Consider the following 24008-nt stretch of genomic DNA (forward strand, 5'->3'; position numbering starts at 1 on the left):
AAGGGAAAGGGAAAGGGAAAGGGAAAGGGAAAGGGAAAGGGAAAGGGAAAGGGAAAGAGACACAGAGAGTTAATACACGAAGTAACGGATCTAGACTTGGCTGTCAGGCAGTGGTTAGTACCACAAAGAAAACTAAAGCAGAGAAAGTGGAAAATGAAAGGGGGGAGTGGGGGGTGCTATAAAACAGCAAGAGTTTTTTTTTCAGCAAAGGCACCAAACTTCTACTCCAATACATGTTCTTCCAGTGCTTCCAGGTACCAGGTAAGGGGCTGTCGCTTACCCTTGGGGTGTAAGGGTCCCTGCCCTTGGACCTCCTAAGTGCCCTTGCCTGGGCTCCGTGTCCAGCCAGCCACCGGCCCTCAAAACCAGCACCTCGGAGCTCTGTTGTTTATTCTCAAGAAGGTTCTGGAACTCTGCTTGGGCACGGGCCAGCAGGCAAACCTCCCTCAAGGGAAGAATCCCAAGTCGCGGCGTTACAGTCAACGCTTCGTTTTTGACCAAAAACGGAATTGACCGGCTGCATCGCCTGGCCCAATCCACCAGCCTAGGCCCAGAAAGTTCTTCGTACTCAGGAGGAAGAAATATGGCTACTGAGAACAGCCTAAAGGAATGTGCCATCTGGATGCTGGACTCTCCAGCAGCTGGTCGGTGTTTATGAGAGACTTTTGCAATATGGGGCGGTGCTTATGACCCACTGTTACCACTGTTAAGGAAAGAAAGAAAGGAGACCTGATGGCTGAATGCACAGAGGGCACTCCTCTGCTCGGGAGTAAGGCCGAGGCAAGACAGACACAGACAAACACTCTGGCAGGTGGGTGAGTGGATGGACATTCTTTTTCCTGGTTTTGTGGGTTTTTCTGCAGCCTCCAGCTGTCTAAAATGAGCACATATTGATTCCCTAATCAGTAAAAAAAAAGAAAAAGAAAAAAAAGAAACTGTCAGCAAAAATCTGAAAAACAGAAAAAATCAGACATGAGGTTGAGATGTAGTAAGGTTCTGAAAAGTGGGAGAAAGGTGTTTCTCCCAAGATGACAGGAAAGAACCTGGGGAGCGTGGAGTCAGAGCATATGCTCTATTTTCGGGGGGGGGGGAGGGTGTGGGGGGAGAGTGCTGTGCATTGTAGGATGCTTAGCAGCGTCTCTGGTCTCCACCCTCTGTGTTAGCACTGCCCTCCTCCATCCCAGTTGTCACCACCAAAAAAGTCTCCAGGCACTGCCAAGTATCCTGGGAGGCACAGATGTTCCCCCGCTAAAAACCACTGCTGTAAATTTTAGAGCAGTCTTCCTAATAAAGACACCAGAGTACATAGGAAGGTTCTTTACCTTCCGCATACAAAGGTTAATGAGTCAGTTTGTAACTCTCTTTGCCACGGGGAGGGGAGGGGAGGGGAGGGGAGGGAAGGGAAAGGAGAAGAGAAGAGAAGAGAAGAGAAAAGAAAAAAAGAAAAGAAAAGAAAAGAAAAGAAAAGAAAAGAAAAAAGAAAAGAAAAAGGAAGAAAAAAGTTTCCTATAAATCAGTGTAATAAATCCCTGCCAGGACTGGTCAGTATCTTCTCTTCCTAAGCCTACTTCCTGTTACCTCTACTATTCCCTACCCCCCTGGGAAAGAATCCCCCCAAACCAACCACTCTCCCCCTTCAGCCTGGGTGTTCTAAAAAAGATCTGAGTAATCCAACAAGGGAAAAAAAAGTTTCCCTTTAGGGGAAGCCAAAAATGTGGCTCAAACAAATTCAGGGTCATTGGCTCTTGGAAACCTGCCACAGCTGAGCAATATCGGACCCCGATGCCAAGCTGCAGTGCCGGGGGCCCCTCAGAGAGAGGGAGAAAGTGAAGATGCCGCCCAGTGTGAGTTCAGACCCACAGGGCTGAAGACTTCTGGGGGAGGCTGTACAGCTAAATTGGGAAAATGACCCTGCAGTGGTGCAAGGGTGGCATTTTCATTGCCAAATTAAGTGCTGACGTGGCCAAAGGAAAAAAGAAAAAAAAAAAAAAGTAATTGGCAGTATTCCGTGTTCTGCACCAAATGCTTTGGATCTGTTGGCGGTGGTGGAAGAAGGGGAGTGAAAACACCCATCTGTGGTCAGCAGAGTTTAAGGACGCTCCCTGTGCACCTGGATACAAAGGAGGGCGACCTCGTTCGGGGGAAAAAGATTCAGTAAAAGGCACACGTGTCACCTGAGAGAGCATACAGGGTTGTTTTCACCTGAAGGAAGCTGGACTGTGACGTACAGGGGCTGTGGGGTTGTCTCATCCAGCACGTGGCAGTGGCATGACAATCAGAGGAAGGCAACCCTGAAGCAGGAGGGAAGCAGGCTAGACTTAAGACAGAACTTTCCGGCCCCAAGAGCAGAGACACGTAGAAACTCATTCCCACCAGGAATGATACACTGGAGGCATTTCTTGCCTCACGCTTGCAAAAGGAAACACTTTGAATACCAAGAGGGTTCAGAGCAGCACAATTTGTAACAGCCAAAACATGGAAACAACTCGACCTGTCATCACCTGACTGAATAAACAAAATGGGGTGTGTATTACCCAGCCACAGAAAGGTTATCAAGTATAGACATGTGCTATCACACGGGTGAGCCACAGAAACATCACAGGAAGCGAAAGAAACCAGCTCACTAAGGACCACACGGTCTACAATTCCATTTACATGGGATACCCAGAACAGACAAATCTAGGGGCAGAAAGATGAGCAGGTGCCAGGGACCTATGGGGCTGGGAGAAAATGGGGAGTGATTGCCAATGGCTACGAGGTTTCCTGGAGGGGTGACCGGAATGTTCTAAAGTTGGTTTTGGTGATGGCTGCCCAACTCTCGACGTGCTAAACATCACGACACTGTATGCTTTAAATGGGAGGATCGTATGCTATGCCAACTGTATCTCAATAAAACGTGACAAACCACTGGGGCTCCTGAAGCACACTAATGCAGAGGCAATGGATGAGCCCTGACCCCAGGCAGACACATAAAGCACCAAGGGAAGGAACAGACGACTGAAACTTAGGCCAGACTTGAGGTCCCACCCCTGCCTAGCAGCCACTGTGTGTCCTTGGCCAAGTTGCTGCCCCTCTCTGACATTCACTGGATGCCCGCTGCATTGAGACCAAACCCCAAACTCCTCACCCTGAAAGGCCCTCTCCCACCACTGTCCCTTCACCCACCGTGGTCTGGCCACCCCGGCCTCCTTTCCGTTCCCTGCGTCAGCACACTGTTCCCCGGATTTTCTCCTTGCTGGCAACCTTCCATGCCAAGGTCACCCCCTCAGAAAGGGTGTCTCTGACCACCTTGCATGGCCAGGTGTCATCCGTATCTCTCCCCAGCTCATCATCCTGTGTGGGTTTTTTTTTTCTTCATAGCACTTAACGCTCTAGGAAACCATTTATTTCTTGATTTGTGTTTTGCCCTTTTCTCCCAACAGATTCCAAGCTCCATGAGGATAGGGATCTGTCTAGATGCCCTTCACTTCTGTCTCCCCAAAACCTAGAACAGTGCTGTTCTAGGAATTCCTGAATTCCTAGCCCCCAGGAGCTCCGAACGTGACTGTATTTGGAGACAAGTTATCTGCAGGTGTAATGAGTTCGGGTGAGGTCATTAGGGTGGGCCCTAATCCCATATAACTGGTGTCATTACAAAAAGGGGAAATTGAGAGACAGAAACACGCCAGGTTTCTGTGTGAAAGACGGAGGCAGACGTGGGGGTGAAGCATCCATAAGCCACTGGCCGCCAGCAGCTCTCCAGAAGACAGGGGAGGGGTAGAACAGCCCTCCCTCAGAGCCTCGGAAAGAATCAGTCCGGTGAACACCTCGGTATTTGGCTTCCATTCTCCCAAACTGTGAGAGATTAAATTTCTGTTGCTTAAGCCACTCAGCCTGTGGCACTTTGTCAAGGAAGCCCTAGGGAGTTGATACAAGCACTCAACACATAGTAGTAGACGCTTAATAAAAATCTGCTGAATGACTACCTCGATGAAGAGTAGACAGCTCTTTCTTAGGGACCGGCCCCATTCACAGCTACAGGAACCCGGCCGTCCCTGACACAGAAGGGACAATTTTCCCTACACCTCACTTTCCTCACCAGTGAACCGGGAATAACAATTCTACTCCCTCGTGAGTCGATGGAAGGGGTCAACAAGGGAACTCCAGCAGAGAACAGGGGCCCCGGGAAGCCCTCAGCAAGCAGCGGCTGTGTCTTAGATCCGTATCGCAGACGTTGCGAGAACAAAAGCACCCGTGCAAATTGCCCAACGAGGCAGTCCCGCAGCCCTGCCCCTGTGGACGGTCTATCTGAGGCCTCCCTGGGGACAAAGCACATAAAGAACGTGCCCCGGAGGCTGGGGGAGTCTGTAATTTGCTCCTGGAGATGGGAGATCAGGGCCGGAAGAGCAATCTCTCGTTTCCATTCTTAGCAATCGCCGCGAGCCAAGGAGCAAAGGTGTCAGATGACCTCTTCCCTCTCCGTGGGGTCAGAGCTCCAAGCAGAGAGGGGAGGAGAGGAGCCTCTGAGATGCCAGTCTGAGTGATGAAACACAGGGCAGCCTGAAGGCGGCAGACCAATCCCCTGAAATTTAAGCCAACAGAGAGGAGAGGACAGATTCTTAGAAGTCTCACCACAGAAGCCTTCAAGTAAGGACAGGGTGAGGTTCCAGCTTTCGGAGTCCTGGCCCGAGAGGACACAGTGGGTGCGGCAGGTGGGAAGGGGGCAGGTCTGCACTGACCTGGCAGGTGCCAAGGGCATGGGGTGAAGAGATGGGCACTCTTCCCGGGGCGGGTAATGACAACAGTTGTCATGGCCCGAACACTGTGTGCCAGGCACTACGCCCAAGGCTCTAAGGAATTCAGCACATGAAATCTCCACCGAGTGCCAGAAGACTGTTCCGTTATTATCAGTGGGGAAACTGAGGCTCAGAAGGGTTTGGGGGACCCTAGTAAGAGGGGCAGTGGGGGGCACCTGGGTGGTTCAGTCGGTTAAGCATCCCACTTCGGCTCGAGTCATGATCTCACGGTTCATGGGTTCGAGCTCCACGTCGGGCTCTGTGCTGACAGCTCGGAGCCTGGAGCCTGCTTCGGATTCTGTGTCTCCCTCTCTCTCTGCCCCCACCCTCTCTCTTTCAAAAATAAACATTAAAAAAAAAAAAAAAGAGGGGCAATGGGACTCAACCCGAGGTCTTGCCAACCAGCAGCCTACAACCCCCACGGCCCTCACATCTGTTCTAGATTATGCCATACAAAGTCACTGCTTCCCACAGCCTCTTGAGAACCTCACCACCGTCCCTGTGCCTGCCGAGAGAACACTTAAGCTCGGCCCAGAGCCACATCGCAGGAAAGTAGCAGGACTTGGGCCCAGATCTGCTGCCCCCGCCGCAAAGCGCTAGCACCCCCTCTCAATGCGGCCCCCAAAGCGTTGGGACCCTGAAGAGGCTGGCCCGCTGCCGACAGGCCACCGCGGAGGGGGTGTGGGGGAACCTCCGGGAGGCAGCGGGGGCCCAGCGAGGCACCCCGCGCGCCCTACCGTCATCCTGCTCGGACTGCTCCTGCTCGGTGCTGGCGTACGTGCGCAGGAACTCGGCGAAGGCCCCGTCCCGGGCCAGCAGCTCCTGGTAGGAGCCCATCTCGGAGATCTTGCCTCCGGTCATGACGATGATGACATCCACCTGGGGCAGGTAGCTGATACTGTGTGTGACCAGGAGCCGTGTCTGCGGGCAGAGCGGGGACCCGCGAGTCAGCGCCCGGGCATGAGCGCAATTCCCCCACGCCTAGCGGCCAAGCTCGAGTCTGAGCGCTGGGGACGCGCCCATCTATGGGTGCCTCCCTTCAACACTCACCTGCCAGGAGCTGGGGGGCCGCAGGGAGGGAAACAGATCCCAGCCCCACACTCCAGGGTCGGGGGAGAGAGGACCAATACAAGTGCAACACGGCGGGTGCTGGGGGGGTATGAGACCGAGGGTGGAAGGCTGCAATTTTAACAAGGGTGATGGGGAAGCCTATCTGTGAACAGAAATCTGAAGGATGAGAGGGAGGCAGGGGGGGAACCATGCATGTGTCCAAGAACAGAAAAATGACACAGATACAAAGCAATCTGTGTGCCGTGGCATAATTTTCTTTTCAGGTAATCCCCCACCTCCCAAAAGACACTACAAAACTCGTACGTCGGTATATATTTTATCCAGTTAAGTCAAGGTTTGGAAGGACGTTCCTCAAACGACACGAGTCGGCAAACTTTTTCTTAAAGGGCCAAATGGTAAATACTTTTGGCTTTATGGATCCTCTGGTTGCTATGGCAACCGGTGGTGAAGTTGCCACAGCGTGAAGGTGGTCGTACATACGATGGAAAAAGATGGTCTGTGACCCAATAAATATATATTATATAAATAAAATATGTACATGTATTATATATAAATATAAATATAAAAATATATTTAAACTCAATGCAATTTGCATATGTCACAAATTTTTTTTTTTCCCCCTCCAGATTTTTTCCAACCGCTTCAGAAATGTAAAGACCAGTCTTAGCCAGTCTTAGCTCAAGGGTGGTACAGAAACAGACAGCAAGCGGCCTGGTGACACCTGTCTCCTGAGACAGGGCCTAGGGCGCAGGACAAAGGAGGGCCATTTTTTTTTTTTTTGCTTTACGTATAACTCTTACACTCTTTTAGATTTTTGATAACGAAATTTTTTAAATTGAAAATTATGTTTATCCAGAATTTTTATGGTGTGTACAGGATGATGCTTATAATAGGTTAAGTGGCTTGAGGTCCATTATGTACACACATGACATGATAACCTATTTATAAGGCTTGAAATAAAAAAATCTGCATGAGGTAGGGTTGTCCAAAATTGCTTTTTTTTTTCTTTGTTGTGTTTTTCTGCATCTTTTCTATTTTCCCCATGGACATGCGGAAAATACTTCTTTCTCCAGAAGAAAAAAACCGAAAAGCAGTACTCCTTCTCAACCATCCTATAATTCCCCTAAAAATGATGATGATGATGATGATAAACAGGTGAGGACACATTTCCTGTCATGTACGGGTGCTATAGGCACTTTTCCTGCTCCCAACCTCCGTCCCTCAGCCTACGGCCACATCAGCAGGGAAGGGAGAGCTGCCCCATCAGTCAAAAGGGATAGGATTTCCCTCTGCAAAGCCGCCCATTATTAAATCGGGAAGAGGAGCCTCCTTTGGCCACGTGAAGGCAAGGACTTCAAGTGAGTGTCAAGGACGTCCCCCTATAAGGACAAGAGCAAGAAAGCTGTCCCAGAAAGGCATGCAAGGGAAGCATTAGAAACGTGTTCTGAAGTCCAATTAAAAAAATGGGGGGGGGGGGCGGCCCCCGGGGGCCCCGTTAAAAAAAAATGGGGTGGGGGACATCTGGGTGGCTCAGTCGGTTAAAGATTTGACTTCGGCTCAGGTCGTGGTCTCACAGTTTGTGAGCTTGAGCCCCGTGTCAGACTCTGTGTGGACAGCCGGAAGCCTGGAGCCTGCTTCGGATTCTGTGTCTCCCTTGCTCTCTGCCCCTCCCCCGTTCATGCTCACTCACTCTCTCAAAAATAAATAAACATTAATAATAATAATAATAATAATAATAATAATAATAAAATAATCCTGAAAGGTGGGAAGTGAAGGATTCCCAAAAGGGGCACATTTTGACTGAACAAATGCACAAGGACGGCCAGAGCTGAGCCCTGGCCCTTCGGCAGGTACCTTGTTCTTCAGCATCCCCTTGGGGCCAACCACATTTTCAAATATGTGTTTTCCCACATGGGCATCCACCGCCGACAGGGGGTCATCGAAGAGGTAGATGTCAGAGTCACAGTACACGGCCCGGGCCAGGCTCACACGCTGCTTCTGGCCCCCAGAGAGGTTCACGCCCTGGGGAGAGACACAGCAGAAGGGGGGGGTTCCTAGGGAGCCCTGCTCAGAAGGCAGCAGACCCCGGCTGGCGGCCCTGGAGGGCTGAACCGCCTCCCCTCGTCTGAGCAGGAAGCAGAGGCAGGAGATTGTATCTGCACGGACTGTGCTCAAGGCCGACCACGGAATCCAGCCTCAACCCTAAAACAGGCAGAAGAGAAAACTGGAGCCCCTGGGAGCTGCTGAGCAGACAGCTGGCACAGTGTGGGCATTCGGCAAGGGGCGGCCCGTGGCACCAAGCAACAGGAAGGCTCCGGATCTTGGAGTCTGACAGAAGGCACCGGCAGATGCCGTAACGAGCCTGCTGCTGCTGCTGCAGTTAATAGCTACCACTTTGGCGCGCTTGCTCTGATCTCTCACTCACGGTGAAACCACAGAGAGCCAAGGCAGGCTGCACTCTGGGGGTGCTGAAGTTCCCCCCCCCACTCACCAGCAGGAAGGGCACCGATTTCTAATTCACACCAGGGTGCTCCATGGAGCACACCGCAGCAGTCACAGCTCTCCCTCCGACTACGGATTATCGATTACTGACTGTCATTTCCATCTATGGCTGGGAAGTCCAAGTGGACCCCACCGGGTTAACGGGGCCCAGTCTCTGCTGAGAGAGATGCCTGCCCTCCCTACACACCCAGGTGGGGCTCAGGCAGCCAGGTTCTTTTTGATGGCCCCTCCGGCCACAGCTCTTTGGCCCGGGGCAGACGCCAGACCCAGTCATAGTCTCTCGCTCTAGACTTTTATTGGCAGCCAGACTGGGACAATGAGGAGTCTCCATGTGGCAGAAACAGACACGTGCGTTACAACTAACTCAGGGCCACCTGGGTGGCTCAAGTCGGTTGACCGTCCAACTTTGGCTCAAGTCATTATCTCACAGTGAGTTCAAGCCTCGCATCAGGCTCTGTGCTGACAGCTCGGAGCCTGGAGCCTGCTTCGGATTCTGTCACCCTCTCTCTCTCTCTGCTCCTCCCCCGCTCACGCTCTGTCTCTCTCTCTCTCAAAAATAAGCAAACATTAGTGGGAAGGTGTTTGGACAAGTCACTTAGCCCCCTCTATGCCTCTCTTTCCTCAACCATGAAATGCAAATGACAGTCAATCCCCTCTCATGGGCTTGCCGTGAGGATGAAATACATAAAAATGTCTATCATGGTGCCTGGCACATAGTAAATGCCCAACAGCTGCTGGCGACCATATTATTTTTACTATTATCGCTGCTTTGAAAGGGACTGTGGACATCTGAATCACGGGCACCCCTCCTCCCTGTAGAGCGCCCTGTCATGTGACTCCACAGTCACATGACTGCAAAGGCGAAGGGCACTTCCTGCTCTCCCACCTTTCAGTTCAACCAGGTGAAAAGGACAATATGCTTTAAGGGACACCCTGTGGCTTTTCTGTCTCTCTTGGGCTTCTGCTGTCACCATGAGAAGGGTGTCCCCCGTAGAGCCATCACCCCTTCAGCCGAAGCCCCAGCAAGAAGCCATGCGGGACGGACCCCAGCCAAACCCATGGCCTAGAGGCGAGCTCAGCTGGCCTGTGACACGGAGCAGAGCTGCCTGACTGAGCCCAGTGTGGGTCAGCCAAGCACAGTCAAAAGGGAGAATAAGTGTTTAATACAAGCCCCTAAGATTTTGTGGCTGACTGATACAGGCACCATGTACCGACTGTACCGACTGTACCGACTGACCTTCTCACCAATCTCCGTCCGGTCCCCGCTGGGCAGGATCTCCAGATCTGGGAGGAGGGCACAGGCTTCGATCACAGCCTTGTAATACCGTTCCTGGAGGGGGCGTCCGAAAAGGATATTTTCTCGGAGAGAATCATTCTGAATCCAGGCCTGCTGGGGGACGTAGGCCACTGAGCCCTAGGCAGCAAATACAGAAGGCAGCAAGACAGACAGACAGACTTGGTTAACAAGATGGCAGCTGGCCCATCCACTCGCCAGGAGGATTCTACTTCCCGAGATGCTCAGCAAGGGGGAAACTGAGTCACGACAGACTCAGATGCCAGACCTGGGATCAGACCCCACACTAGGTCAATCACAGACTCTAATATCAGGAATTCAAGAGTGGAAATCCGCATTAGTGAGATTACAGTTCTGTATTTAGTTAAGAATTCACTAAATGCCTCTAGCAGTGAACAAAACTCCTGCCTCTCAAGAAGTGGGGCACCTAGGTGGCTCAGTCAGTTAAGCATCCGACTTCGGCTCAGGTCATGATCTCATGGTTTGTGCGTTCAAACCCCAAATCGGGTGAGCTGTGTCCCCGATTCAGGGTCTACAATGATACTGGAGAGCCCGTGTGGGATTCTCTCTCTCTGCCCTTCTGTGGCATTCTCGGATTCTCTCCCAATCTGTCTGCCCTTGCTCACTTGCACTGTTTCCCAAAAATAAAAAAACTTAAAAAAAAGAAGTCCCTGATGTGATAAAAAAAAAAAAATATATTTGATTACAGTTTGGGGTAAATGCTAAGAGAGAAAAAAAATGAGTCCTTTAAAAAGTCCTTTAAGGGGCACCTGGGTAGCTCAGTTGGTTAAGTGACTGACTCTTGGTTTCAGCTCAGGTCATTATCTCACGACCTTGTGGGTTCAGGCCCCACACTGGGCTCTGTGCTGGCAGCACAGAGCCTGCTTGGGATTCTCTCTCTCTCTCCCTGTCTTTGCCCCTCCCCTGCTCATGCTGTCTGTCCCTCTCAAATAAACAAACCTTAAAATAAATAAAAATAAATACATACATCAATAAAAAGTCCTTTAAAAGGGAGCTAGGATGACTCAGTCGGTTCAGCGTCTGACTCTTGATTTCAGCTCAGGTCATAGTATCACAGTTGTGAGACTGAACTCTGCACTGGGCTCTGTGCTGAACATGAAGCCTACCTGGGATTCGCTGTCTCTCTCTCAATAAATAAATTAAAAAAAAAAAAAAAAAAGTCCTTTGAAAAGAGAGACCTAGCTTGGGTCATCAGGGAAGGATTCCTTGGGGAAATATCCTTGATGAAATTTAATCAAGGTTACTTCTATGTCAAGTCATCTGTTTCAAAGGACCAACAGGTGAGGGTTAGTTGGTGTGACAAAGGAGAAATGGAAAGCATTCCAGTCAGAGGGAACAGCATGTGCAAAGGTCCAGAGACAAGTAGAACCTGGCACATCCAAGGAACAGGAAGGCCAGGATGACCGGAACGTTGTGTGAAGGGGAAGACAGGTAGGAGTGAGCTGGAGGGCAGCAAGGGCCGGCCCACCCCAGGCCAGGGATCCGGGGGAGGAGCCTGGGCTTTACTGGAAGGGCAAGGGGAGCAAAGATTATTATTTTTTTTTTAATGTGTATCTATTTTTGAGAGAGAGAGAGAGAGAGAGAGAGAGAGAGAGGCAGGCGCACAGAGCGTGCATGTGTGCAAGCAGCAGACGGGGGGGCGGGGAGCGAATCCCAAGCAGGCTCTGTGCTGCCAGGGCAAACCCCGATGTGGGGCCTGAACTCACAAACCGTGAGATCACGACCTAAGCCCACCAAGAGTCGGACACTTAACCGACTGAGCCACCCAGGAGCCGCTACGAGTGAAGGTTCTTCCGTAACAGAATTCTAGAGGGATACGGTTGGGAGAGGGACCCAGGTATTTCAAATCTCAATCTTCATTCTCAGATAAATAACCAAACTAATACCCTAACTGACAAGAGGCCAAAATGTCACAAAGTCTCACCACAGAACCCACAGAAAATTCAGACACGGCATACCCAAGTAAAATATTTGGAGAAAATTAATATTTTAAACACATTTCTAGCATGCTCCTTTGCAGGGCAAAATAACCAGTCAGAGAAATCAGTTCATCAAACCAAATACTCAGTGCACCCTCAACTTCTAGATGCATCATTTCTGCATTTAAAGCCTTTTTTTTTTTTTTTTTTTTTTTACTTTAAAAAATTTTGCTCTCTGGGGGACATGGGACAACATCTAGACACTCCTGGTTATCACAACTGGAGTCTGCTATCAGCATCTAGTGGACAGAGGGCAGGAATGCAGCTAAGAATGGTACACAGCATAGGACAAGCCCACCACAGCAGAAAAGCATCCAGCCCGACACGTCAAGAGCACTACGGTGGTGGAAACGCATTAACGGAGCAGAACACAATGGGGACAGTTTGGAGTCTACTTCCAGAAACGTAGGGCACACTGCCCATCAAGCTCACTTTATAACGTGTACTTTCAAAGCAGCGACGGAATATTTCTGAAAACCGCAGCTAAATGCCTTTAGTGTATGGGGCGCCTGGGTGGCTCAGTCAGTTGAGCGTCCGACTTCGGCTCAGGTCACGATCTCACGGTTCGTGAGTTCGAGCCCCGCGTCGGGCTCTGGGCTGATGGCTCAGAGCCTGGAACCTGCTTCCAATTCTGTGTCTCCCTCTCTCTGTGCCCCTCCCCCGTTCGTGCTCTGTCTCTCTCTGTCCCAAAAATAAATAAACGTTAAAAAAAAAATTTTTTTTTTTTTTTAATAAATGCCTTTAGTGTAGACCCAACTAACGTAACGTATACTTTTCTACCGATGCATACCAGGCTAAAGGGCCTCATATAAACAAACAAAAACACAAAACAAAAAACCAAAAAACCCAAAGAACAAAAAAATGACTTTGCTCTGAAGTAAAAACAACTCCATAAACCAGCATTCCTAGGAGGAGATTCCAAGGGACAATAGTTCTGGGGATGCAAATAGTTGCACGGGCCAAGTATGCCTGGAACACACTGGGTTAACCAAACTTCCATAAGTTTTCTTCTCCTTGTGGGACTTCTCAGAACCTTTACTTTATTCACGTTTATTTTAAGTCTCCAAGAGGGAGGGGAGCTGCGTGTGCATTCTCTCCCGAGCCTGTCTGAGCCCAGAACTCTCCTCCTCAAACAACCGCAGGATGAGTCTAGCAGACCAGGCTGAAGGACTGGTGGCCAGGAAACTTCGAGGGACGCTTCCTACTCCAGGGCAACTCCTTCATGGCGAATCAGCTAAACGCAAAGCAAGGCTCTTGACTTACAGGGAGATTCATGTGTTCACTGAAGCAGCCTCTTAAATTCTCTCTTGAGGAATATTCCAACTTAGCTCCAAGTCCTGTGCATTTTAAAAACCAATAAATCTCTAATTCTTCTTCCATTCTTCTATTAAGAATTCAAGGAAACACTCAGAATTTAAACAGCTCCCTTTTTTTTTTTTCCAACGTTTTTATTTATTTTTGGGACAGAGAGAGACAGAGCATGAACGGGGGAGGGGCAGAGAGAGAGGGAGACACAGAATCGGAAACAGGCTCCAGGCTCTGAGCCATCAGCCCAGAGCCTGACGCGGGGCTCGAACTCACGGACCGCGAGATCGTGACCTGGCTGAAGTCGGACGCTTAACCGACTGCGCCACCCAGGCGCCCCTTAAACAGCTCTAACAAGAATTCTCCAACACAATATCCCAAAGACACAGACCAAAAATGTTAATTTTGTTACATTTATAAAAAGAGATACAGACACAGACCCACGGACAGAGACAACAAGCCAGAGGGACTCACGTGTCAAGAGAGACCACAAGATGCACACTGAGGGCCAGAGATGGGGAGAGGATTAGAGACAGTGAGTGGACCAGGGAGCATCCGTGTGTTCACAGAGTATTTATTGAGTGTCTACTACTTGCTGGACACTATTCTCTGTGCTAGGACACAGCGGGAAATCAGCGACATCAACTCTTGCCTTCGAGGGGGCACAGAGAAGAGCAGGGCGAGTGAGAGAGAAGGAGGCAGACCTCGCTGCTCTCGCCTCCTGCACAGGGGCCGCCATGAAACAAACCACAGCATCGCACTTGACTCTCCTCTCAGGCCAGCCATGCCCCCACCCCCCTCAGTCCTTGTCCTACCTTGACAGACACGTGGCCCTCCACCTTGTCCATCTCGGCCAGGAGTGCTGAGAGCAGAGACGACTTTCCACAGCCCACCTGGCCCACCACGGCCACCAAGGAACCTTCCGGAACGGAGAAGGTAATGCTGAAATGACATAATGTGCTCTGCCTCAGCCACACCCTTGCCTGAACAGGTGGTGGCCCACCAGAGCTGGATGTACCCAGAGCGGAGAGAGGTGGACGGCAGGGCTGGAAGGAGCCTTCCCAGTCTGGAAATGACCACCGCTGTCCCTACTGCTAAGCTTGGCTCAGGGAGCGTGCGAGGGCCTGGGCACATGAGGCTCCAGGCAGGCGCTGGGATGCGCACGTGTCTTAGAGACGCAGAGGCAGCGGGAGTCACCTGGGCGGCCAGATCATGATCAGGGGGCCAGATTAACCATGCAGGCTACCTGAGGGACAGACAGGAGCCTCAACGTGAACTTTGAAGGAAAAGTAAGCAGCACCAGACACAGAAACCCAGGAAGAGCTTAAGAGAAGGCCCAAGGGTGTGAACGGACAGGTGTGATCGGGGCTTGACAAGTCGACAGCACAGGACGAGGCAGAGGGGAGTAAGGCCAGCCCTAAAGCGGTGGGTGGGCAGCAGGCACGCCCGAAAACCTCAAAGCTCGCTGTGCTGGGGGCCTCGGAGTTTGAAGCGGGGGACCTGCCATGGAGGAATCCGAGTCTGAAAACACGTCTCTATGGAAACCATCCTTTCACAAACGATGGTAGCCCGAGTACGACAGTAAGCTCCAGGCTCCGCTGGCAAGACTGCCCGTCCAATGACACGGGCCAGTCGCTGGCTGCAGTCAGGGCCTCTTTGGGTTTACTCACCCTGGCTGTGCTTTTCGATGGATGCCGTTACGATTTCAACATATTAGTGTAAACGTTAGATTCTGCTATCGCTGACCGTTTAAAGCTCATGAACCGATTATGCTTTTGTTGCTGAGCTGAGGGGCGAATGGATGAGGGGGCCACAACAGAAGAGGACACCCAGCGAGGCGGCTCCTGTGACTGTCCAGGTGAGAATGGGTTATTTTTATAGGGTGAGGAGAGAAAAGGTTTGGGTGGGGAAGGTTTGGGGAGTTCAAGAGCGGAAGTGGGGGTGGGGCGCATGGAACAAAAAGACAAGAGAGACAGACAAGAGAGAAAACCTAAAATTGAAGCAGGCAGGAGCGAAGTTGGACATAAGGAAGAACTTCCCAAGCATGCAGCCCCACCATGAATTTTCCAGGTGTAGAAAGAATTTTACCAAGATTCTTTTCTCTAGAGAGTCTGTCCCCCATGCTTCCTCAGTCGATACACAGCAATAATTCGGCTACCCAGTGAGGAGGTAATTGTGAAGGGGCATGGGGGATAAATTTGGCCCCTAAAAAGGTTCCTTCTGGCCCTGTATTTTGGGGACTCCTTTGAGGAAGCCTGACAGAGCCAGTGAGAAAGGCCTCCCCAGCTCAGAAACAAATAAGAGGCACTTGACAAGTTGCCTGGGGAACCAGGTCAATTCCTGGACACTGTGCTTTGGTACCAGATGGGGAGGTGGCAAGGAAGGGTGACTCGGCAGCTGTAGGCCTGGGAGAGGACAGAGAACAATCCCATCCTGACAAATGCCTTCCGACAAAAATTCCTTTCAGCAGACCCAAGCCTGCCTGCAACCTGTAGCATCGCAGCCTTAGACCCAGCCTGGCCAATCAGTATGCTCTCTCTCTCCTGGCACAGTGTTTGGCTCAGTGAGGGGCGCATGACCCAACCTGGACCAATAAGAGCCAGCTGGGTGTCCCACCGAAGTAAGAGGCACACTGGGAGCTGACGGGGTCTATTTCCCATCATGAGTGGGGAGGCAGCTTGAGAAGGAAGCAGCACACAGGGAAACCGAACAAAGTCAAGATGGAGAGAATCCTGATGGCACAGAGTCCCTGGATCATGCTGTACCTGACAGTGGCTCTGAGTTATGCAAGCCAAAAACTGTTGCCCAAACCCATCTGTGCACGGTTTCTGTCTTCTCATCTGCTCCTTCCTGCAGCCCTGACAGGTAGGACTAGACCTATTTCCCGACGGGTAAATTGAGGCTCAGAAAGGCACAGTGGCTTATTCAGGGTCAAAGAGCTAGAGTGTGGCTGGAATCCACATTTGACCAGAGCCTCCTGGCTCTCTCCACGTCCTGGCTTACCCATTCAGCGTTGGAGGGTCACTCCTGGCCCATGTGAACGTGGCATTCTTCACAGTGATGCTGTTTGTGCCCCCACCTGAAAAGCACCAGACACAACAGGTCAGGCACAGATGAAGCCTGAGGACTGAGCACGAGCAGGAGGCTCTCTCTCTTTTTTTTTTTTTTTTTTCTCTTATCTTTTTTAAAGTTCAATGGCAGGTGCTACATACTTGCACTAGACATTATCTGGTTACATTAGCTCTGGTTTCTAAAGAAACCCAACCAGACCCACAAAGCAGAAGGAACCACAACAGGGCTCTGCCTCGAAGGTTACACCATCCAGATGCCCATCTCGCACAGGGTGGGGGGAGCCCCTGGGGGTTTACTCATAGCTCTGAGGTCCCCGTCCCCCCATCTTGGGAAGATAGGGCAGCTCTGGCTGGGGACGCTGAGCAGAAGCCAGGGTCAACAGGGAACAAGTACTGGCTCTCCATCGGGTGGGCCTGGCTCTTGGCCCTCACCACCCCCTAGGCCCTTGCTTTCTGTTCAAAGTGGGGTCCTTGGCCCAGAGCTCCTGGATTGCAGGGTGGCCTCCTAATGCACCTCCCAGGATCCCTTCTCCCGCCACCCCTGCTCCCATCGCAGCAGGTCCAACTTCCTGAAACAGCAGGCACGTGAACTGTGAAAAAGCAGGCTGTGGAACAGGAGGTGGGGTATCACAGGGTGGAAGGGGGAGGGAAGAGCGGTAGACAAAGCCCGCATCCTGTGGATAATGGCTCCTGGGGATTCTAAGCTCCCAGCACCTCTTCCTTCACTTTCTCTCCCCTTCTCTCCCTTTTAGACTTTATGCCTCCTTACTTAAAAAAAAAAAAAAAAAAGAAAAAATTTTTTGACCCTTCATTATGAGCCTGCGTAAAACCACCTAGAGATAAGATGGGCGTGTTTTCAAGCTGTCAAATAAAGAAGTAAATTCCCCCACACAGAGAAGAAACAAAAGCCCATTGCAAGAGGAAGTTACTGGTTAACCTAACCTAACGAGCCCGGTCCCCAGGCCTCCCCGTCCCGTCCCGTCCCGTGTAACACAGACCAAGGAGGAAACTGGAAGGTGCTATTTAAGGAATTTAAAGAAAAGCCACTTGAGTTAGACAAGCTAGAAAACCACCAGACCCAGCCGGGAGTGGCCAAAGTGGCCCCATCTGGCACCCAGGGAGTGTGGATAAACATCTCAATAAGTCAAACAGCCTAGGAGACTGTCATTAGGGTGGAAAGGGGGTGCTGAGGCCCGGACCACACGAGGAAGCCTGGGGTTTTCCAGAGGCCTAGGGGTTTTCCAACAGGACACTTGCAGGTAATTGTGAGCAATTTTACTCCTCTGAAACCTCCCTGGGCTGTCCCAAATTTCAGGCCTGCGTTAGGCAGAGAAATGTGACCAGGAGTAGATGGCACCGTACCATTTACGGAGGGTGGGGGGAGACTAGGTCCTCAGGATGGCAGAAACTGGTAACCACAGGCCAGGAATGTTGAGAAGAAGATTCCAGCATCCAGTGAGCAGTGGTTCTTAACCAGGGCAACTTTGCCCCCCAAGGGATATAATGCCCAGAGGCATTTTTGGTTGTCAAAACTGGGGTGGATTCTACTGGCATCTAGTGGGTGGAGGCCCGGGATGCCCCTCAGCACCCTATAAAGCAGAGGACACCCCCCCACACACACACACACACAGCGAAGGACCATCTGGCCTTGAGTGGCAGCAGTGCCGAGGCTGGGGAACCTGGCCGTAGACGGCTGAGTTGAAAATGTCCCAGATGGCTCCTCTCTTACGCTAGGGACATAACGGCCACCACGACCACTGGGTCAGCAGGCACTGGGCTAAGCGTTGCACACACCACCGAAGACATCTGAATGCCTACTTGGTGCCAGGCACTACTTGTACCTTACAACCAACGTCTACACACATTCATGCCTCGGACAGTATTTACTGGGCTCCCGAGCCCGACTGTTTGAGTCCAATCCCCGCGTGGCCATGTCCTAGCTGGAGAGCCTTGAGCCAGTTACTTAACTTCTCTGTGCCTCATTTTCCTCATCTGTCGACTAGGACCGATAATAATGAGACGGACCACACAGAGCTGTGCTGCTTGGTGCATAGTAGGTGCTCAATAAAGCTCAGTGAGGGAGACACTGTCCAGTGGACTGGAGCACAGATTCCACTGGCCGGCTGTGGGTGCAAATTCTGACTCTACTTCTTATTAGCTGTGTGATCTCAGGCAGGTCACTTAGGCCAGTTTCCTCATCTGTAAAATGGGGGTTTCCAGAGCTCCTCTGTGTGATGTGTGAGCAGCGGGTGGGGTAGTGTCTGCACGTCCTTAGAGCAGAAAGTGCGTGACAGGAGTGTCACTTAAGTGGAAGGAGTCACTGCTCGTAATGCTATGAATATTTATTATTAAGTGCTTAGAGATATAGCCATGAGTAAGATCCCCACTCAGGGGGATTGATGAGGAAAGGATAAATTAGTAACCTACAAAAAAAAAAAAAAACAAAAAAACAAAAAAAAAAAACCCAAAAAACAACAAAACCCAATCAACAATAAAAATCCACGTTAACACCCTGCTAGAGAAAGGCACCTTCATCCTCATGACCCATATGGGGAAACTGAGACTCAGAGCAGTGAAGTGACCTGCCGAAGGACACAGAGCAGGAAGGTTGGAGCTGGTCTCCCAACATCCGTCCTCGGTTTGCCCGCCCATCTGCCCAGAACAGAATCAAGATCTGAGCTCTGGATCCTGTCCCTCGGCGGGAGGCCTCACCTCCAGCTGCCTCTCGGTGAGGACACACCAAGGAAACAAGCTGAAGTTCAGCCGCCTGGGCGGTGCAAGATAAGGCCACCCCACTCTGCAGAGCCCCCGCTCCCTGGGGCCTCGCAGACGGGCTTCTGGGCACAGCCAAACCCAAGGGTAGCCTTCGAGGTACAGGGGAACCAAATGCACACACCGTCTTTGCCAGGCTTCCGCTCGATGCTGTCGGCCTCCAGCTCCTCGTGAGACAGAAAGATCCTGAGGCGTTTGAGGGAGACACTCGCCTACAGAGAAGGCAATTACAGGGTGCAGTTATTTTTAAAAGCATTTTTGCGAAAACAGACCGAGGCCGACTTTCAGTGGTTTCCTCCCTCATTTCTGGAGGCTCTGCGTTTCCTACAAGAGCGGGACTTAGAATAAAAAACAGAACAGGTTTTGGTTCTTGTTTGTTTTCCTTTAAAAGCCCACGATTCGTATTAAAAAAGAGGGTAGGGGGACTGTCCCAGAAGACAAGGGACTTGTAGAAACAATGACCAAAGGCAGTGGTCCCGCGTAAGGGTTAAAAACTTGCTACCAGTGGGGGCACCTGGGTGGCTCAGTCGGTTAAGCGTCCGACTTCAGCTCGTGTCATGATCTCACAGTCCGTGGGTTTGAGACCCGTCTAAGACTCTATGCTGACAGCTCAGGGCCTGCAGCCTGCTCCAGATTCTGCATCTCCCTCTCTCTCTGTCCCTCCTCCACTCGCACTCTGTCTCTCTCTCAAAAGTAGATAAAGATTAAAAATAATAATAATTAAAAAATTAAAAAAACTTGCTACCAGTGGATAACTAAGTCCCTGAGATACAATGCAGAGTGACCACAGTCAACAACACTGTTTATGAACTTCAAGTTGGCTTCTTACTGGTTGCCACCAGAAAAAGGAAACGAAAATCATGTGATGTGACAGAGGTGTTAGGTAACACGCCCGAGGTAATGCCATTGCAATACGCCAGCATATGAAATCAACACGCTGTGTGTACCTTGAATTTAAGCAATGGTACTTATCAACCCTATCTCACTAAAGTTGAAAAAAAAAAAAAAACAAAGCAGAAGAAATTTATGCTGAAGCATTTATGGGTGCAATGTCAAGAGGTCTGGGATTTGCTTTGAAATTCTTCAGGGGCACCTGGCTGGTTAAGTCTGTGAAGCATGCGATTCTTGATCTCAGGGCTGTGAGTTCAAGCCCTGAGTTGGGTGTAGAGCTTACTTAAAAATAAAATCTTAGATAGATAGATAAATAAATAAGTTTCTTCAGCAGAGAAAGAAAGGAAGGAAGTGGGGCAGGAGAGGAGACAAGAAGATTTAGATGAATCAAGTGTGGCAAAATGTTGAATCTGGGGAGTGCTACACACAGTTCATTATTATTATACTGTTCTCTCCCTACCTGTGTGTACGTCTGAATTTATTCATAATAAAAGGGGGTTTTATTTGCTGGCTTATTTTTTTTTTCAGTTTATTTATTTATTGGAAGAGAGGGAGAAAGCACAAGTGGGGGAAGGGCAGAGAGAGAGAGAGAGAGAGAGAGAGAGAGAGAGAGAGAGAGGGAGGGAGGGAGAGAATCTCAAGGAGGGTCCACGTGGCCAGCATGGAGCCCAACACAGGGCTTTAACCCACGAACTAACTATGAGATCATGACCTGAGGCGAAGTCAGATGCTTACCCGACTGAGCCACCCAGAAGCCCCCATTTCCTTGTTTATTTCATTATTTTTTTAAGAAAGCATACCCACAGAGCTGTACAACCCAATCTTAAGGCTGATCTGTGGCTGAAAATGGGGTTTTCAACATGAACGTGTTCAACACTGGTGAGAAAAATGCGAAAAATACTACCGGCAGGAAAGTGGTGGGAGCGTCACAGAGCGACTAAGTGGCCGGTTTCCTCTCTTTACAGGGTCACTGTGTGGACCTTATTAACTCTGGGTGGGTCTGGGTCGGGGTTTTTCCAATGGTGGGTCAAGGCCCATCAGTGGGTTGTGAAATCAATTTAGTAAGTCCAGAGGTGCATTCTTTGAAAAAGCAGGTGAAGATAGGGCAGGGTGGAACAGACCAGATCAGAACACGATAAAATATCTCAGAATCTTACAGAGCACCTGGCTGCATTCACTATTTGCTTTGTATGCTCAAATGTGAGTTCCTCGCCAAGAGGTAAAACGGATTCCTTTCTTTGGGCTATGAGCAAAACAGCACGAAAGCCCCCCGTGGGGGCCCCATCGAGCCAACCGGGCACGGTGGGACGGGTCACACAGAGGGAGCGGTACAGAGGGGGATTTGCGTCATTTCCCAGAGAATCCCTCCCTGACCCCCCACCCCCACCCCAGCCTCGCCTGTACCTGCACGATGCTGCTGATGACCATGGGGAGAATATTCAGGGGAAACCGGAGGATGTTGAACAAGGCCAAGGACACGAAAGCTTTCTGGGCATCCAGAATGTTGTTCTCGTTGACAGTCACGTAGACGGCAAATGTAGACAGGGCCACCTGCAAACAGAGCGTCCTTTACTGACTTGTGTCCCCTGGGCAGTGTGGTCAGGCCTGCCCCGGGACAGGCCACCAGAGGCAGGTGAAAACACCTAAGACAGTGTCTAGAACACGGCAAGCACTCACTAAACACTCAAAGAACTAGACAGGTGAGTGACCAGGAGCTGGAAGTCGTGGCCTCTGTACCAACCTTCTCCAAAGCACACCGTACAGATATCCAGAGAATTCCTCAGGAGTGGAATCGCACCTCTGGGGCGTTGCCCCTGCAACCTTCTCTGCCAGAAACGACCTTCCATCCAGACCGTGGCCTGGCTCCTCCCGCTGACCCTCCGAGAGGCCACCCCACCCCCCTCTGCCTGAAACAACCCTGTGACTGCACCTACTGCACCTCCCGCATGTCACAGCACCTAACTGCTACCTTTTACTGCAGGACTGTAGGTATTTGTTGTCGGTCTCTTGCACTACAACATGACCTCCACCAAGTCAGGCGTGGGGTTTGTCCCGGGCAGCATTCTCGGTACCTAGGACAATGCCCAGGCAGGATACCTCCTCTCACCATGCCTCACATGCCTGATCCATGAAATGGGTGTGGAGGCGACAGGGAATGCCGCTATTTCAAGTTCCTTCCAGCTCACAGAATTTATGATTTTATATCCCCGGGAAAGGAACATTTAAAAAAAAAAAAGGGGGTGGGGTGGGATCAGGGCACCTGGGTGGCTCAGCGGACTGAGCGTCCGACTTCGGCTCAGGTCATGATCTTGAGGTTCGAGCCCCACGTCAGGTTCTGTGCTGTCAGCGTGGAGCCCACTTTGGATCCTCTGTTCCTCTCTCTCTCTCTGCCCGTTCCCTGCCTGCGCTCTCTCAAAACTAAGTAAAACATTAAAAAAAAAAAAAAAAAAAAAAAAAAAGGGGCGCCGGGGTGGGTTAAGCATCCAACTTTGGCTCAGGTGATGATCTCATGGTTCGTGGGTTTGAGGGGCATGTCGGGCTCTGTGCTGACGCCTCAGAGCCTGGGGGCTTGTTTTGGATTCTGGGTCTCCTCCCCCCCCGGCCCCTCCCCCGCTACCCCTTTGTTCTTTCTCTCTCTCTCAAAAATAAATATAAAAAAAAAAATTAAAAAACAAAAGGGAAAACAAAAATAACGGCCAAAGGTACCACTTTTCCCAGAAGTCAGACTTGCATTAAGCCCTGGGGTGCCTCCTGGGATTTTACTACGCAGGCTGCAGGCCGACCAGGATGGGGGTTCAGTTGTCTGAGACAGCAGCACAAATCCCTCCCTGACCAGGAGAAAGGGAGGACGCCCTCAATAATCCAGGGCCGGGCTGCTCAGCTGGGGAGGGAGGCATGAGATCACCAGGGGGATTTCTGTGCCTCTCCCTTTACTGCTGGCGACACAGAATTGCCAGGTGTTGCCGGGCAAGGCCAATAACAGGTGTCCCACGAGATCACCCTGGACACGCTATCAGAAGCAATCTGGACAACCCTGGATCCCGACAGACAGACACAAGTCCCTGCCCCCCACATCAGCCCCAGGATCACAGAGCCATTAAAGGCTTTCCCTGTGGGAAATAAACTGCCCAGGCCTCTGCCTTTCTAAGCTCAGAGCAGGCTGCCGGGAGCCAGGATGTCTGAGTTTGAGCCCTGTCCCTGGTGCGGCAGTGGTCCAGGGCATTTTCAGGGTGCCTCATTTCTTTGCTACCTACCGGAAGGCAACACAGCTTAAAAATGAAAACCAACAGCTTTGCCGGGAGTCAGCTGTGTGACCCTGTGTCACCTCCCGACTCCAAGCAAGCCTCTGTTTTCCTATCTACAAAATAAGGGAATCCGGCTCCACGTGCACAGGGCTGCTGGCCGCGACAAAGCAGGCATTTAAGCAAAGTGCTTAGCACACTGCCCGGCGCACGGTAAAACGCAATATATGGCAGCTGTTTTTATTTCTGGTTACAGGACCCAGTCCAAACTCCTTGGTCCACTCTTCCAAAGAATCTATTCACCGGGCCCCAAGGGCAAGGCACTGCAAAGAAGAGCTGGAGCTGGTTCCTGTTCTGGCTCTGAGACATCAACAAGCTACATGACGCACTAGCCTCTCAGCTGAAGACACTCTCACTCAAAATGCCCGACAGATCCACACAAAGGAACAGTATTCAGCCATAAAAAGGAATGAAGTGCTGACCCGTGAAGACACGACGCTATATCAAAGAGAAGCCAAAACGAGCATCAAAGACCGTGTCTTACGTGATCCCAGGGATAGGAAACGTCCACAAGAGGCAAACTACAGAGACAGGAAGGAGAGGAGTGGGGCGCCTGGGTGGCTCAGTGGGTCAGGCGTCCAAGTCTAGATTTTGGCTCAGGTCATGATCCCACGGTTCGGGGGTTCGAGCCCCAGGTTCAGCGCCACACTGGCAGCACGGAGCCTGCTTGGGATTCTTTCTCTCCCTCTCTCTGACCCTTCTCTGCTTGTTTTCTCCTTCTCAAAATAGATAAATAAACATTAAAAAAAAAAAAAAGTAGGTTAACGTGTGCTAGCTAGAGCTGGGAGAGTAGGGAGGGACTGTCAGTGACTACAGGGCTCCCTTCTGGGCTGTTAGAAATGTTCTGGAACTAGACAGTGCTGATGGTTGCACAACCTTGTGAGCATATTAAACACCACTGGGTTGTATGCTTTAAAACAGTGAATTATATCTCAGCCAAAAAAAAAAAAAAAAAACTAAGAACAAAAAAACCACCTCCCTAAAGTCAGTCTGCTTTACTTAGTGGAGAAGCCAAGTCTTCACTC

General features: G+C 50.8%; 1 protein-coding gene across 1 annotated transcript in view; it reads right to left on the reverse strand.

The window, feature by feature from the left end:
* ABCC1 (ATP binding cassette subfamily C member 1 (ABCC1 blood group)) overlaps window positions 1-24008 on the reverse strand; it is a 102901-nt gene that overhangs the window by 33937 nt on the left and 44956 nt on the right. Inside the window, exons 13-19 of the mRNA XM_040459626.1 lie at window positions 21086-21232; window positions 18915-19002; window positions 15951-16026; window positions 13763-13889; window positions 9586-9762; window positions 7701-7868; window positions 5513-5696 (exon numbers count right to left, since the gene is read on the reverse strand). Of these exons, the coding sequence (XP_040315560.1) occupies window positions 5513-5696; window positions 7701-7868; window positions 9586-9762; window positions 13763-13889; window positions 15951-16026; window positions 18915-19002; window positions 21086-21232 (967 nt within the window). The remainder of the gene's footprint in view (window positions 1-5512; window positions 5697-7700; window positions 7869-9585; window positions 9763-13762; window positions 13890-15950; window positions 16027-18914; window positions 19003-21085; window positions 21233-24008) is intronic.

Source organism: Herpailurus yagouaroundi, unplaced genomic scaffold, assembly GCF_014898765.1.
Source record: "Herpailurus yagouaroundi ecotype Mexico unplaced genomic scaffold, PumYag 222, whole genome shotgun sequence".
Classification (NCBI taxonomy): Eukaryota; Metazoa; Chordata; class Mammalia; order Carnivora; family Felidae; genus Herpailurus; species Herpailurus yagouaroundi.